Source organism: Bos taurus, chromosome 19, assembly GCF_002263795.3.
Source record: "Bos taurus isolate L1 Dominette 01449 registration number 42190680 breed Hereford chromosome 19, ARS-UCD2.0, whole genome shotgun sequence".
Taxonomy (NCBI): domain Eukaryota; kingdom Metazoa; phylum Chordata; class Mammalia; order Artiodactyla; family Bovidae; genus Bos; species Bos taurus.
Window position 1 is genome coordinate 27,352,197 of NC_037346.1, and position 17,252 is coordinate 27,369,448.

At 49.5% G+C, this 17,252-nt stretch overlaps 1 protein-coding gene across 1 annotated transcript; it reads left to right on the forward strand.

The window, feature by feature from the left end:
- Positions 1–12,542: 12,542 nt before the first annotated feature.
- On the forward strand, positions 12,543–16,852 carry ATP1B2 (ATPase Na+/K+ transporting subunit beta 2). Its single transcript, NM_174677.2, is given in 7 exon segments — positions 12,543–12,664; positions 14,469–14,597; positions 14,945–15,049; positions 15,151–15,356; positions 15,588–15,644; positions 16,433–16,531; positions 16,639–16,852. Coding segments are annotated over 7 exon segments (873 nt in total). The 5' UTR covers positions 12,543–12,552; the 3' UTR covers positions 16,804–16,852.
- The last annotated feature ends 400 nt before the right edge of the window (positions 16,853–17,252 follow it).

A 17,252-nucleotide genomic window follows, 5' to 3' on the forward strand; every position in this document is an offset into this window, starting at 1 on the left:
GGTCAGACAACCCATAAACCGAAACAAATAAGCACGGTCATTTCAGGTAGTGATTATCTCAATAAAGAGAGTAAAATCCTGTAGTCAATCAGAGGTGGTAGGGGAGAGGGAAGGTCTTTCTGAGGCAGTGTCACTTCTGCATAGACCTGAATGATGAAACCAGTCCTGTGGGGTGCCTCAGGTATGAGCAAGCCAGTGGGGGCGAGAGGCAAAAGGGCCTGAACACGCCTGGGTCCCCACCAAAGGGGTTGTTCTGAGTGGCAACTTCTTGGCCCCAGGTCCCTGAGGAATCTCCTGAGGGTTGGCTTTTCTCTCCTCCCTCCATCCCATCCTGTCCAGGACACTGCCCCCAACCTCTCTTTCTTCAGCCTGCCCTAGATTCCAAGATTCCTGATTACCATCCAGAGCTGTCTACACTCTTTCATTAAGACTGATTCTGAAAAAAAAAAAAAAAGACTGATTCTGCTTTGACACAGACTCTGCCAGGCTCCCACCAAGGGCACCTACAGTGCCAGTCCAGTGTCCCTGCCTCTCTCACACCCCTAAAAACCTTTCTGGAGCTTGGCAGCATATGGTGTAGCCTCCAGACCTATGCCATCCACTCACTCCACCATGTGTGTTACCTCTTTCCCCTTCTCTCTTTCCTTCTCTCTCTCTTTCTTTCAACTAACATTTATTGGCCCCTGACAGTATGCCAAGGGGCTTCCCTGGTGGCTCAGCAGTAAAGAATCTGCCTACAATGCAAGAGACTTGGGTTCAATTCCTGGGTTTGGAAGATTACCTGGAGAAGGAAATACCTACTCCAGTATTCTTGCCTGGGAAATCCCATGGACAGAGGAGCCTGACTACAGTCCGTGGTGTCACAAGAGAGTTGGACACGACTTAGCGACTACACACAAACACACACACGACAGTATGCCAAACACTGAGTTAGGCAGTCTACAGCGACTCCAAAAATCAATAAGAGTTGGTCCTGGCCTGGAGAGTAGTGGTCTGGGGAGAGAAACAGATACGTAAAATGCTTTCATAGGGATCTCCTAGGAAGTGCGAGGAACTTGAACAAATGACTAGTCCTCTTTACTTTCAGTTTCCCCGTCTGCAAAATGGGCAGGTTACCCTACTCAGGGTTGCTGGGAGGGTTTGATGGAATCACATAGGTTGGATGTGTGGCATATAGAAAGTGTTCCACGTACCAGAGACGTTGCTTTTGTTGATGTCATTACCTTTGTGTGTAATTGTTGAAATGTAAGTCTCAGCCTTCTGGGTACGGAATATAAGGAAGGGTGTGTGATGTGACTGAACTGGGGGCAGGCTGAGATGAAATGAGGGCAGACTGGGGAGGCTCCTTGTGCCATGGCGGGAGAGGCCTTGTATGTCTTCCTGGGGAGTTGGCGCTTGATATGGTTAGCAGAGGAACTTCTGTGTCTCTTTCCTGTTTGTTTGATTGTGATAAAATACACATAACAAAATTTGCCATCTTAAATGTTTTGTTTTGCCTCACCACATAGCTTGTAGAACGTCAGTTCCCTGATCAGAGATCAAACCTGTCTTAACCATTGAACCACCATGGAAGTCTCCCATCCTAACCTTTTTTTTTTTTTTTTAAAGATTTATTATTTATTTATTTTGGGTCATGCTGAGTCTTCATTTCTTAGAGAAATGCAAGGGCTTTCTCTACTTGTAGCAAGCAGGAGCTACTCCTTAGTTCCAATGCACAGGCTTCTCATTGTGCTGGCTTCTCTTGTTTCAGAGTTCGGGCTCTATTTGTGTGGGCTTCAGTAGTTTCCATGCAGGGGCTTAGCTGCCCCAGAGCATGTAGGATCTTCCTGGAGTAGGGATCAAACCCATGTCCCCTGTATTAGCAGGCAGACTCTTAACCACTGGGCCACCAGGGAAGCCCCCATCTTAACCATTTCTAAGTGTCCTGTTTAGTGACAAGAGACTTCATGGTGTGTGGAACCATCAGCTCCAGAACTCTTCTTGTAAAACCGAAACTCTGTACCCACTAAATAATAACTCCCTGCTCCCCTCCCCCTTTCCTTGTTCTTGTCTCTACAAAGACCCATCTTGTTGGAAACCCAAACAGCTGAGTCCCTGGGATTTGGTTGAGAGGAAGGAAATCACTGGGCACAGACCTCAGGACAGGCTCTGGGTATGGGTGAGGGGAGATGGGAGCTCTTAATCCCTTCCTCCTTTCTGGAGGTGCTGGAGGAAGGCCTGAGTTCCAGGGAGAGGTTGGAGGTTGTAATGGCTCTTTGCCCGCACACCCTTCCTCAGCTTGTTGCCCTGTGAGCACTAGTGCTGCATGGAGTCGAGGGTTCTTCCCCCCCTGACTCCCAACCCTCCTCATGTTGACCCTCACCTTGAAGAGCAGGTGTGGAAGGGAGCAACATTATCTAAACGTATAGAAGACACTCGTTCTTTCTTTTTCAAGTGACCTTGGGGTTCAGGCAGGGCAGAGACTGAACCAACAGTCTTGAAGCCACCCCTGGGCCTGTGTTTGCCAAGCTGTGTGTGTTGAGGGTAAGATCCATCTCTCTAGATTGAGGTTGGCCCATTACTCTGCTCCTTATCTGATGAATGGGACTTCCCTGTTGATCAGAAGAAAACGAATCTGCCTGCAATGCTGGAGACCCAGGTTTGATCCTTCGGTTAGGAAGATCCCCTCAAGAAGGGAATGGCAACCTACTCCAGTATTCTTGCCTGGAGAATTCCATGGACAGAGGAGCCTGGCGGGCTATGGGGTCGCAAAGAGTCAGACATGACTGAGTGAATAACACTTTCAGAACTGTCTGATGAAGGAAAAGGCAAGTTGCTTCACTAGGGCTTCACATAGAAAGAGCTATTCCATGTTTAAGCCCAGTTCAGCAACCAAGGGGCTTCCCTGGTAGCTCAGTGGTAAAGCATCTTGTTGCAATGCAGCAAACTCGGGTTCAATTGCTAAGTCGGGAAAATACCTTGTAGGAGGAAATGGCAACCCACTCTGGTATTCTTGCCTGGAGAATCCCATGGACAGAGGAGCCTGGTGGGCTACAATCCATGGGGTCGAAAAGAGTCGGATGTGACTAAGCACGCAAGAAGGGCGGGGCAGCAACCAGGCTTTATCTTGGGTAGCTCTGTGGGTTGCTTGGATATGGGGGATATATACAAAGTGTAAGACAGGGACTTTCTTGGTGATCCAGCAGCAAAGAATTCATGCTCCCAATGCGGAGGGCCTGGGTTTGGTCCCTGCTCAGGGAACTGGATCCCACATGCTGCAACTAAGAGTTCACAGGCCCCAACTCAGGATCCCAGATGCGGCAACTAAAGATCCTGCATTCTGCAACTCAGATACTGAAATAGAACAAAAACAAGGTCTAAAGCAAAGGCCTGTTTTGAAAGAACTTACAGCCTGGTTGCAAAGATAAAATAGAAGAGTTTTCAGTACAGTTGAAGACAAAAACCTAGGCAACTAGCCATGATTGCTCTCTCTGTCACCTCCATTGCTCACGACAGATCCTGAACTTCTGTCTCCACCTGTAAAGCTGCTGGCTTGGGCCAGGCTGTCCATATTTCCCACCTGGACTGCTACAAAGCCTTGCTCCCTGGTCTCCTTGCTTCTCACACAGTGGCCAGGGTGATTTTCATTACATTTAACTGTGTCGATTCCCTGCTTAAAATCCTAGAATTGTTACTGTGATGGTTGGATTAAAATTCAAACTGCTCCCTTTGGCTTACAAGGACCATTACGATTTGGCCTCTGCCTCTCTCTCAGATCTCTTGCTGTCCCAGTCTTGCCTTTTTCCCTCATGGGAGCCCAGCCTTTGCACTCACCCCTTACTCCTCCTAGAATGTTCTTCCCCTACAGTTCCTCATAGCTTCTTTGCGTTACTTTGGATCATTAAAAGTTACCTTTTCAGTAAGACCTTCCCTGAACACTCAGGCACTCTCTGGCACATCACACTTTTACACGTCTTACTTTTTTTTCTGCATAATATTAACATTATTTAATTTTAAAATTTAATTTAATTAATGTATTTATTTATTCTTGGCTGTGCTGGGTCTTCGCTGCTGTGCGCGCTTCTCTCTAGTTGTGGTGAGCAGGAGTTACTCTTCGTCGCGATATGCAGGCTTCTCATTATGGTGGCTTCTCTTCTTGTGGAGCACAGGCTCTAGGGCATTCGAGCTTCAGTAGTTGCGGCACATAGGCTCAGTCACTGTGGCTCTCGGGCTCTAGAGCACGGGCTTGATAGTTGTGGTACATGGGCTTAGTAGCTCCTTGGCATGTGGGATCTTCCAAGACCAGGGATCAAACCCATGTCTCCTGCAGTGGCAGGCGGATTCTTTACCCCTGAACCACCAGGGAAGCCCTGTTTAAAATTTTTATTGAAAATACTTATTTTATTCCTGCTCTAAAAGGGTGAACATCTTTTAGGTATTGCCCCACTGCTGATTTTTTTTTTAATGAATTTTTACTGGTGTATAGTTGATTTACCATGTTGCATTAGTTTCTGCTGTACAACAAAGTGAATCAGTTACACTCTTTTTTAGTTTCTTTTCCCATATAGGTCATTACAGAATACTGAGTAGAGTTCCCTGTGTTTTACAGTAGGTCCTTATTAGCTATCTATTCTATATATAGTAGTGTGTGCATGTCAATCCCAATCTCTCAGTTTTTCCCTCGTCCCTCCAACACTTAATTTGTTTGTTTTTACTGTTTATTAGAACGGGAGCCCCAGGAGCATAGGGACAAGAACAACGCCTGGCTCTAAACAAATGCTCATTAGATACGCACTGAATGAATGAATGGGAGTTGGGGCTGGACTGTGAAGAGTGGGCAGTCTTCCAGGACTCGGAAAGAAAATGGACAAAGGTATAACGTCAGGAGTAAGCACAGCCTGTCCCAGGAATGGCCAGCTCAGCTTCAGCAGAGGGCTAGTTGGAGCCTAGAGGCAAAGAAAGTTGGGGACACAGACTGGGTCTAGATTGTGATGCACCCTGAAAGTTAGACTGGGAATCAGAACTGCATCCTGCAAGGTTACAGGAATCCATTTGAAGCCCTTTGAGCTGAGGGGTGGCCTAATTAAAACTGTCTTTTGAGAAAATTAATCCAGAGTCTGCTGCAGAAGGGATTGAAGTAAGACCAGCTGCCTAATTTGTAGGACCCAGTGCAAAATGAAAATGTGGAATCCCTTATTCCAAAAGGGGAAAGGACTTCCCTGGTGGTCCAGTGGCTAAGACACTACACTCACTGTGCAGGGGGCCTGGCTTCCATCCCTTGTCAGGGAATCAGATCCCACATGCCACAAGTATAGGTCCTACATGTCGCCTTCAAGGACCTCCTGATAAGAATCCCAAGTGCCACAACTGAGACCCGGCACAGGCAAATAAATAAATACTTTCGAAAAAAGGCTGGAAAAAACTGGTGTTCCATTTAGTAAACTGGAGAATTCCATAGACAGAGGAGCTTGGCAGTCTATAGTCCATGGGGTTGCAAAGAGTCAGACATGACTGAGCCACTAACACTTTCACTTTTCATAAGGTACTAAAATATAAAATGCTTTCCTTTCTTCCACGATTCTTCTCATGACTTTTCATGGTGTTTTTAATTTATTTAATGTTATTTTAAATAAAGAAAATAGCACTTTTTAACCTTCAGCTTACTGATGACTGAAAGGAAAACAGAATTGTGAGTTGCCCCAATTTTCCCTCTCTGTCATCATTGGCAGCAGAAGTGGTTGGCTAAAGCAGTGAATTAATGTGACTGGGAATGGATATGGTAGGATGCCTCCCATCATCCATGTCTCCTAGAAGACCATTGCCTTCTTTCTGGATTCAGAGCAAGTTCTGTTTCAAACGGAACAGTAGCCTCTCAGCTGTCAGCCCCTACACTTATTCAGGTGTAGACATGACATGCTTATCTTGTACTCACTTTTTTTGAGTCTTGCTGAACTCCCATGCATGGTGGATCCATCAGAGTTCTGTGCCGACTCTTTGTAACCCCATGGACTATACACGGAATTCTCCAGGCCAGAATACTGGAGAATAGGGTTGTCTTTCCCTTCTCCAGGGGATCTTCCTAAACCAGGGATTGAACCCAGGTCTCCTACATTGCAGGCAAATGCTTTACCAGTTGAGCCACAAGGGAAGCCCCCTGTGCTCATAGAAAGTAAAGTGGAAGTAAAGTTGCTCAGTTGTGTCCAACTCTTTGCGACCGCATGGACTGTAGCCTACAACGCTCCTCCGTCCATGGGATTTTCCAGGCAAGAGTACCGGAGTGGGTTGCCATTTCCTTCTCCAGAGGATCTTCCCAACCCAGGGATTGAACCTGGGTCTCCTGTATTGTAGGCAGATGCTTTACCATCTCATGGAGCATCCCAAATGGCATGTCAGGCTTAGCTCCTCTACTCACACATATGGTCTATTGTCCCACTGGACAAAGCACAAGTTCAAAGGTAAAATTATTAAGAAATCCAAGATGGTGGCCACAGAGCACAAGACCAAGCACAAGGCAATTCTGAGCCTGGGCCTTTGAAACAGGAGGGAAGGGGGCAGGACATACACTTTAAAAGAACGACATAGCCCAAGGACAGGACATAACTAATTAGAACAAAGTAAGTCCAAGATGGCTGACTTCCGCTAGACTTTGAGCCTCAGAATGAAAGTCTTAGTCTCTCAGTCGACTCCAGCTCTTTGTGATCCCATGGATGTAGTCCTCCAGGCTCTAATGCCCATGGAATTCACTAGGCAAGAATACTGGAGTGGGTTGCCATTTCCTTCCTCAAGGGATTGTCCCAACCCATAGATCGAACCTGGGTCTCCTGCATTGCAGTAGGATTCTTTACTGTTGAACTACCAGCAAAGAGCCTCAGCATATGCTCACTGTAACACATCTGCAAGGTAAGTGACACACCCACCAGTGCCATGACCTTTCTGAGGATGACAATCAAAGATTAAAAAGTGGGCAGTGGCCCAGTTCCTGGAAATCCCTACCCCTTCCCCTGAAACAGAATAATCCTCCCACTCATTAGCCTATGAAATTGCCCAGCCCACAAAACATCAGTCAGTTCAGTTCAGTTGCTCAGTCATGTCCAACGCTTTGTGACCCCATGGACTGCAGCATGCCAGGCTTCCCTGTCCATCACCAACTCCCGGAGTTTACTCAGACATGTCCATCGAGTCAGTGATGCCATCCAACCATCTCATGCTCTGTTATCCCCTTCTCCTCCTGCCTTCTAACTTTCCCAGCCTCAGGGTCTTTTCAAATGATCAGTTCTTCATATCAGGTGGCCAAAGTATTGGAGTTTCAGCTTCAGCATCAGTCCTTCCAATAAACACTCAGGACTGATTTCCTTTAGGATGGATTGGTTGGATCTCCTTGCAGTCCAAGGGACTCTCAAGAGTCTTCTCCAACATCACAGTTCAAAAGCATCAATTCTTCAGTGCTCAGCTTTCTTTATAGTCCAGCTCTCACATCCATACATGACTACTGGAAAAACCATAGCCTTGACTAGACAGACCTTTTTTGGCAAAGTAATGTCTCTGCTTTTTAATATGCTGTCTAGATTGGTCATAACTTTTCTTTCAAGGAGCAAGCATCTTTTAATTTCATGGCTGCAGTCACCATCTGCAGTGATTTTGGAGCCCAAGAAAATAAAGTCTCTCACTGTTTCCACTGTTTCCCCATATATTTGCCATGAAGTAGAGATCTCTTCAAGAAAATTAGAGATACCAAGGGAATATTTCATGCAAAGGTGGCCACAATAAAGGACAGAAATGATATGGACCTAACAGAAGCAGAAGATATTAAGAAGAGGTGGCAAGAATACACAGAAGAACTATACAAAAAAGATCTTCACGACCAAGATAATCACGATGGTGTGATCACTCACCTAGAGCCAGACATCCTGGAATGTGAAGTCAAGTGGGCCTTAGAAAGCATCACTACGAACAAAACTAGTGGAGGTAATGGAATTCCAGTTGAGCTATTTCAAATCCTGAAAGTTGATGATGTGAAAGTGCTGCACTCATATGCCAGCAAATTTGGAAAACTCAGCAGTGGCCTCAGGACTGGAAAAGGTCAGTTTTCATTCCAATCCCAAAGAAAGGCAATGCCAAAGAATGCTCAAACTACCGCACAATTGCACTCATCTCACAGGCTAGTAAAGTAATGCTCAAAATTCTCCAAGCCAGGCTTCAGCAATACGTGAACCATGAACTTCCAGATGTTCAAGCTGGTTTTAGAAAAGGCAGAGGAACCAGAGATCAAATTGTGATCATCCACTGGATCATCAAAAAAGTAAGAGAGTTCCAGAAAAACATCTATTTCTGCTTTATCGTCTATGCCAAAGCCTTTGACTGTGTGGATCACAATAAACTGTGGAAAATTCTTCAAGAGATAGGAATACCAGACCACCTGACCTGCCTCTTGAGACCTGTATGCAGGTCAGGAAGCTACAGTTAGAACTGGACATAGAACAATAGACTGGTTCCAAATCAGGAAAGGAGTAAGTGAAGGCAGTATATTGTCACCCTGCTTATTTAACTTATATACAGAGTACATCATGAGAAATGCTGGGCTGGATGAAGCACAAGCTGGAATCAAGATTGCCAGGAGAAATAATCAATAACCTCAGATATGCAGATGACACCACCCTTATGGCAGAAAGTGAAGAACCAAAGAGCCTCTTGATGAAAGTGAAAGAGGAGAGTGAAAAAGTTGGCTTAAAGCTCAACATTCAGAAAATTAAGATCATGGCATCTGGTCTCATCACTTCATGGCAAATAGATGGGGAAACAGTGGAAACAGTGGCAAACTATTTTGGGGGGCTCTAAAATCACTGCAGATGGTGACTGCAGCCATGAAATTAAAAGATGCTTACTCCTTGGAAGGAAAGTTATGACCAATATGCTGCTGCTGCTAAGTCACTTCAGTCATGTCCGACTCTGTGTGACCCCATAGACAGCAGCCCACCAGGCTCCCCCGTCCCTGGGATTCTCCAGGCAAGAACACTGGAGTGGGTTGCCATTTCCTTCTCCAATGCATGAAAGTGAAAGTGAAGTCGCTCAGTCGTGTCTGACTCTTTACGACCCCATGGACTGCAGCCTACCAGGCTCCTCCGTCCATGGGATTTTCCAGGCAAGAGTACTGGAGTGGGGTGCCATTGCCTTCTCCGATGACCAACCTAGATAGCATATTAAAAAGCAGAGACATTACTTTGCCAAAAAAGGTCTGTCTAGTCAAGGTCATGGTTTTTCCAGTAGTCATGTATGGATGTGAGAGTTGGACTATAAAGAAAGCTGAGCACTGAAGAATAGATGCTTTTGAACTGTGATGTTGGAGAAGACTCTTGAGAGTCCCTCGGACTGCAAGGAAATCCAACCAGTCCATCCTAAAGGAGTTCAGTCCTGAGTGTTTATTGGAAGGACTGATGCTGAAGCTGAAACTCCAATACTTTGGCCACCTGATATGAACAGCTGACTCACTTGAAAAGACCCTGATGCTGGGAAAGATTGAGGGCAGGAGAAGAAGGGGATGACAGAGCATGAGACGGTTGGATGGCATCACTGACTCGATGGACATGTCTGAGTAAACTCCGGGAGTTGGTGATGGACAGGGAAGCCTGGCGTGTTGCAGTCGGTCCATGGGGTCACAAAGAGTTGGACACAACTGAGCGACTGAACTGAACTGATGGGACCGGATGCTATGATCTTAGTTTTCTGAATGCTGAGTTTTAAACCAGCTTTTTCACTCTCCTCTTTCACTGTCATCAAAAGGCTCTTTAGTTCTTCGCTTTCTGCCATATGCATGTCATATGCATATCTGAGGTTACTGATATTTCTCCCAGCAATCTTGATTCCAGCTTGTGCTTCATCCAGCCTGGCATTTTGCATGATGTACTCTACATATAAGTTAAATGAGCAGAGTGACAATATACAGCCTTGATGTACTTCTTTCCCAATTTGGAACCAGTCTGTTGTTTCACGTCCAGTTCTAACTGTTGCTTCTTGACCTGCATACAGATTTCTCAGGAGGCAAGTCAGATGGTCTGATATTCCCATCTGGTTAAGAATTTTCTAGTTTGTTGTGATCCACACAGTCAAAGGCTTTTGCATAGTCAATAAAGCAGAAGCAGATGTTCTTTTCTGGAACTCTCTTGCTTTTTCAATGATCCAACAGATGTTGGCAATTTGATCTCTGGTTCCTCTGGCCTTCCTCAGTGATCAATGTAAAGAAATGGAGGAAAACAATAAATGGGAAAGACTAGATATCTCTTCAAGAAAATTAGAGATACCAAGGGAACATTTCATGCAAAGATGAGGACAATAAAGGACAGAAATGGTAGGGACCTAACAGAAGCAGAAGATATTAAGAAGAGGTGGCAAGAATACACAGAACAACTATACAAGAAGGATCTTCATGACCCAGATAACCATGATGGTTTGATCACTCACGTAGAGCCAGACATCCTTGAATGCGAAGTCAAGTAGGCCTTGGGAAGCATCACCATGAACAAAGCTAGTGGAGGTGATGGAATTCCACCTGAGCTATTTCAAATCCTAAAAGATGATGCTGTGAAAGTGCTGCACACAATATGCCAGCAAATTTGGAAACTCAGCAGTGGCCACAGGACTGGAAAAGGTCAGTTTTCATTCCAATCCCAAAGAAAGGCAATGCCATAAAACGTAGCCACCCCATATTTTGGGGCTCTCACCTCTGAGATGGCCCACACTCTGTGGAGTGTATTTCTTTTTTAATAAATCCGTTTATCTATCACTTTATTTCTCACTAAATTCTTTCTGCACTGAGACACAAAGATCTTGATCCTCACTAAGCCCAGACACCAGGTGAGTCATTCTAATTAAGACAGTGCAAGTTACACGGCTTCACCTTGTTCGAACAGATCCTGAGTCCATGAAGCCTGCCCTGACCTGCAGGGGGAAAGTTTGAAGGGGAGGATGCTAGAACAGGAATTGTTGGGGAATAGAGCCAAGAGTGTAAGGTAAGAGTTGAAAAAAGAAGAAAAATCTCTCCAAGCAAAAGTGACAAGATTTTAAGAGACATGAAAAGACAATGAATCTTAACAGGAGGTCTTTAGAGGCCCTTGCACCTCCCTATCAGACTGTGGAAGCCCCGTTGAGAACCTCAACTTTACCTCTCTAGGGCTGGGTTGCACAAGGTCTCTAGCAGGTACTCAATAAATGTTTGTTGACAAATGGGCAAATGAAGAGGGGAGTGCAGAAAGCGGTGGGGCAGGGGGTGGGTGGTGGGAGGAGACAAAACACCAAAGCATATGCGGCTCCAGGGCTGGGGTCTCAAGGCAGGGCTGGGGGCTGGGAAAGTGGTGTTGGAAGGGCTTCAGAGGGGTGTGGGAAGGCAGGGAAGCCCCCAGCCTTGGTGAGAACCAGGTGTTGGGAGAAGAGGCTGTGGGACCGGAGAAGGTGTTGGGGACATTGGCAGCATCTCCCTTGAGGGGAATTTCCGTCCTGTGGTGGCCTCTATGGGTCTCCTGGTGGCATGTTCTAACCTCCAGCCCTGCTAGTGTAGTATCCTGGCTAGTCTCTTCGATCTATTTTTCTTGATCTCTGGCTCCTTCTCTGTTGGTCTCACATTCTGCCCTGTCTCCAGGATCTTAGTTTCTTTCTAACTCTCTGCCTGGGGCCCCTATCTCAGCATATATCTGCTTTTCTCTCTGTCTGCTGTGTCTCTCTGGGGTTATCTTTCCATTTTGCCCCGACACCCTTTCTATACTCTCCACCCACCCAGATCCCGTCCAGTACCTGCGGTGGGAGTAGGGGAGAGTCTTGGTCCTGAGGAGGCATCAGGGGGCGGGCCCAAGCCCTCTCCAAATTTGCATATGCATGAGGTCGCCCAGGCCAGAGAGAGGAGGTGGGGCTTCTGGGGGCGGGGAAGGGGGCGGGCACCCTCGGAGCCACGGAGTATAAAGACCGCGCGCTGTCGCTAGCCCCGCACTGCTGAAGAGCGGAGCCTCCGCCCGGGGGACCCCTATCCCTGCCTGTCCCCACAACTGCGCGTCCCCACCCCACCTCCGTGGCCGAGCCACCTTTGGTGTGGCGGTCTCCACTCGTCAGAAGAGCCTTGAACAGTCACCCGACTCCTCTCCACAGCCTCTTTGCATCTCGGATTTCGGGGCGGCCCCCTCCCCCACCTCTCCCTGCCTCTTGGCACCCCGATTTTTCCGTGCTCCGCTCGGGTTTTGCAGCCGTCTATTTTTGCATCCCTTTTCGTTTTGCTTCTGAGAGGTCTAGGGGGTGAAGCTGCGTTCGCACTCCTTCGCCTTTTTATCCTCCCCTGCTCGGACAACCCCCCTTTTCATTGCAGTGGGGGTGCCTAGGATCTGTTCATCTTACGCCGCGCCGCCAGCACCCCGCAGCGTGTGGCCTTGCGCCCCGGAATTGACAGCGGCTGCATATCTGAGGGGGGGGGGTCTCCCTTGGCCCCGCTGCCTTTGCTCCCCGCGCGTTCCGGTGCGTGAGGGGGGCTTCAGCGCGCCGCACCCCGGCTTCTCCATAGTCCCCCGCCCCGCGCGGGACTTGCCCCCCGCCGTCAAGATGGTCATTCAGAAAGAGAAGAAGAGCTGCGGGCAGGTGGTTGAGGAGTGGAAGGAGTTCGTGTGGAACCCGAGGACGCACCAGTTCATGGGCCGCACAGGGACCAGCTGGGGTATGCGGGGCCGGCCGTGCGAGGGGCGGGAGGCGGGGGGATCCGCCTGGCGACGCCCGGGGAGGACGAGGTCCCGCCGGCGCAGCCCCAGCTCTGTTCCCGGGTTCCCGGCGTCCGGCCCCCCTGCCGGGCTCCGGGCTGGGAGGGGGCCGAGTCGCCGGTCTAATCTCCCTGGCTGGCCGCTGCGGAGGCGGAGAAAGTAGGTCACTGCCGCCTTCCCGCCCCCCGCAGAGCCCCCTCGCGCGGGGGGTCGCGGGCTCTGCGCGCGTGTGCTCGCCGCGGCGCTTGCGCTCCCTGTCGGGGGCCGGTCATCTCCACACGGTCGCCCCCCTTCTCCAGAAGAGCGCCCCTTCCCTCCCTCTGATTCTCACTAGCTGGCCAGGCCCGTCTATTTTTAGCTCGTGCCCACCCCTTGGACCCTGGGAACATTCATGAGGGGGCGGGTCTTGGAGAGGTGGGGTGTGTGTTGGAGAGGGTTCTTCACAGCGGAAGTTGTCTGGATCCCACTGCCTCGTGTTTTGGAGCCTTCTGTGACTGCTTCGTGGGTGGGGGGCTGTGGGGCCAGGGTGCCACTGGGAGGTGTTCGGGGCTGGGTGTTGGGCTCAGATGTCACAAGCGGAGGGAGTGGTCACTGGTGGTGAGATGTGTACATCATCTGGGCCCTGTGTCTCAGGCCTTGGATGGCCAGGCACCTTCCCCACCCATACCTTGGAGGTGGTGTGTGGGACCACATATTCAGGAGATGTGGAGGGACTTGTGTCTGGTTGAGGGTCCGGTGCTGGGCATAGATGCCAGTGAAGGGTGATTTCTTCCAAAAGGGATTTTCAAGCTGGGAAGTTGAAGCACAGGAGACATTGTGTGGCACAATTTACAGTTCATCCACGCTGACTGAATGCTGTTCCCATTAGCCCACCCCACCAAGGGGCCCTTGAAGTGGGTCTGATGCAGTCCTTATGCAGGAAATGGGAAGTCCAGTCCGTGGGACTGGAAGGGTCCTTGAGTCCTTGGGAAAATCTGGGGAGGCTTGGGGAAGTGTCTTCTGAGATGGAAGGACTCGAGATCTGGGGGAATGGAAACAGCAGGTACTCACACTAGGCTGAGGAGTGACAGTGACTTGTCACATCCACCAAGAGTCCACCAGGCTCTCTGCCTGGAAGGCTGTGGAAAGTCTTCCTTTACACCTGCCTTTGCCCTGAGTGCTGAGTGTGAGCTGGGGGTGGGGTGACTGTTGAAGGCCCTGGACAGCTGTCTCTGAGAGACTTTGTAGCTTTGGCCGGAGACCCACTCAAGGTTCAGCTCTTGTAGGGCTCAGAGAGAGAGAAGATTTTGCTGTTTGAGTGTGAGGGTCCACACCCTGAGAGATGGTTTGAGAGTTTGGTGGTGAATTGGGGCCAGTGCCAGCTTGAAAAGTCATCGTGCTGGACAACTTCAAACATGAGTACCCATATAGCAGTAACAGATGGTATGCCTTTTCAGGGCCATGAAGGTTGACAAGTTGAGAATATAATTTGTGGCAAAATGACTGTGGCCTATTCAAGGGGTTGTCCAAGCAACAAGAGTTTAGGTTTCTTGTGTCCTCCACAAAATTGGGCTTCACTGTGCTGTAGGACCAGAAGGGGCTGGGAGCCATGGCTGGAAGCCAGACACACTGCCTTTTTCCAGCTTGTCTCCTTTTGCTCCCAGGGGAAGGCTCCCTGGGGCTCTGGGATCCTTTCCTGAGCAGAACCTCTGAGTGGGGGAGGGGCACATGGACAGGTCGTGGATGGAGACCTGGAACCTGTTGACCCTATTTCCTCCTCTTTAGCCTTTATCCTCCTCTTCTACCTCGTCTTCTATGGCTTCCTCACCGCCATGTTCACCCTCACCATGTGGGTGATGCTGCAGACGGTCTCCGACCACACCCCCAAGTACCAGGACCGATTGGCTACACCAGGTGAGTGATGAGACTCCCCCACCAGCCAGGCTCACTACTCTGATGCCCCTAAGCCTCCCAAAGGAACTCGCAGGTTGAGAACTGTCAGCTCTTAGAGGTTTGGTTCTGATGAGCCAGTCACCACGTGCTGGGCAGTTCTTCTTAAAGGCCGCCTTCACATTCCCCACAGCTGAGAGCTATGTGATCTGGAGAGGTGGCAGAGGGTCACAGGAGATCTCCCTCCCTGGAAGGCGATCTCAGATCTTCCCGTCATCCCTCACCCTGGTGTTCCCCATGTCCATCTTCTTCCCTCTTTGTATGGTCCTTTGTCTTACATATACCCCCTCATTCTTGCCTCTGCTGACTAGGCTTGATGATTCGCCCTAAGACTGAGAACCTCGATGTCATTGTCAATGTCAGTGACACTGAAAGCTGGGACCAGCATGTTCAGAAACTCAATAAGTTCTTGGAGCGTGAGTACGGGCTCGATGGCTATGCAGGACTTCGGGCAGGGGGTTGGGTACCCTGGGAGCAGAACATGAGGTCGGTGACTCTCTCTCGCCCACCTCCTTAGCTTACAATGACTCCATCCAAGCCCAGAAGAATGATGTCTGCCGCCCTGGTCGCTATTACGAACAACCAGATAACGGAGTTCTAAACTACCCAAAACGTGCTTGCCAGTTCAACCGGACCCAGCTGGGTGACTGCTCTGGCATTGGGGACCCCACCCACTATGGTTACAGCACTGGACAGCCCTGTGTCTTCATCAAGATGAACCGGGTACTCATATCCTTAGTCCCCAGGGAGAATGGAGGAGGGAGCTACCATCTGCTGGCAGTTGCTTTCTTTTACTGGGGCTCTTGGGCTTCGGGAGACTTTTAGATGTTTGAGTGGCTGAGAGAACAAGAGAGATGTGACTGCTGGAGGCTGAGATCATGGCTGGGGGGCTGGATATTTCTGTTTTTGACAACTTCTTTTCCTAACCCTCACCACTGTCTCTCCTCACTCCAGGTCATCAACTTCTATGCAGGAGCAAACCAGAGCATGAATGTTACCTGCGTGGGGAAGGTGAGTTTGTCGGGCCTTGTCCATCTGTTTGCCCCATCTGTTTGTCTTTATGGTTTCCATGTCATTCACTCATCTCTCCCTATCTTCTTTACTCCCAGAGGCCCCATAACTCTAGGGACAAGGGGGTAAGCATGGGCTTCAATATGGCTCAAACTCCAAGGCACTGCCACCCCTCATGCTTCTGTCTAGGATGCAGAAGTCTGCTCTTTTATATGGATAGACACCCTCTCCCTGACTCCACCCGAGCCCCTGCCTCTGGCTTCTCTCCATGATCCTCCCATCTTCTCTATTCCCTGACCATGTCTTCTGCGCTCAGTCTCATGTCTCTTCTGCCCTCAGTTCTTTTTAGGTATCTGGTAGCTGCTGGTCTGTGAGCACCACCTGCCACCACTAAGTTGTCCTTGGAGCCCTGCTTCCCCCACCTCTGTCCCTCTAGGAGCTTCCTGCTCCTCTTGCTTCATCCCCCTCCTTGCTTCCTACTGAGCTCTTACTCATTGATCTGTTCTCTCTTGGCTCCGCTCCAGAAACCGATTCCTGAGGATGGGGTAAGAATTTGGGGTGGGAGGGCAGTAGAAGGCTTCGGGCTCCTTAGCACCCTGGAGGACTTCCCAGTCTGATGGTGGAGACAGGATACCCCCTCCTGTGCAAGCGCAAATATACCAGACTCCACAGCTCAAGGGATACAGATTTGAGAGAGCACAATCGGGATGAAGGAGGAACAAAGGGAAGTCAGCTGAGTTCCCGCCATCCCTAACATGCTCTCCTCCACTCTCCTGCGTCCCCCACAGCGAGATGAAGATGCCGAGAATCTCGGCAACTTCGTTATGTTCCCTGCAAACGGCAATATCGACCTCATGTACTTTCCCTACTATGGCAAGAAGTTTCACGTAAGTCCTGCGGGAGGCCGGGTGCTGGCTCCTCCAGGGGAGCAGGGTGCGGGGTTGGAGGCCCAGCTGCCTCAGGCCTGGAGCCTCGCTCTCCTCCTCTGGCCCAGGTGAACTACACACAGCCCCTGGTGGCCGTCAAGTTCCTGAATGTGACCCCCAACGTGGAGGTGAACGTGGAGTGCCGCATCAATGCTGCCAACATTGCCACTGACGATGAGCGCGACAAGTTCGCGGGGCGTGTGGCCTTCAAACTCCGCATCAACAAAACCTGAGGCCCCCTTCCTCCCGCCCCCAACTCTTTCCTACGGATGCTTCTGGAATACCCCTGACCCCGCCTGATCCCTCCCTCACCCACCCCAAAGGTATTTTTTATAACAGAGCTATGGCTTGTCTGAGCCTCGCGCCCTTTTCCTTTCCTTCTGAACCCGGCCTGACATCTGTCGTGATTCTCTGGTTGCACACACTTTCCACCATCTTCTTCCTGCCTGAGCTCTGTCAGAGACAGGGAGATGGAACCCCCAAGATGGTCATAGAGTTCGGAGTCTTTCTAGTCCTGGTGTAGCTGTGAGTGAGGTGTCCTCACAGTTCCCCACCCATCCTGCCCTCCTGTTCCAGCCCTCCAGAACTATAGAAAATGCCCACCCGCCCACCTTGGTCTTCCCTCATAGCTCAGTTGATAAAGAATCCGTCTGCAATGCAGGAGACCCAGGTTTGATTCCTA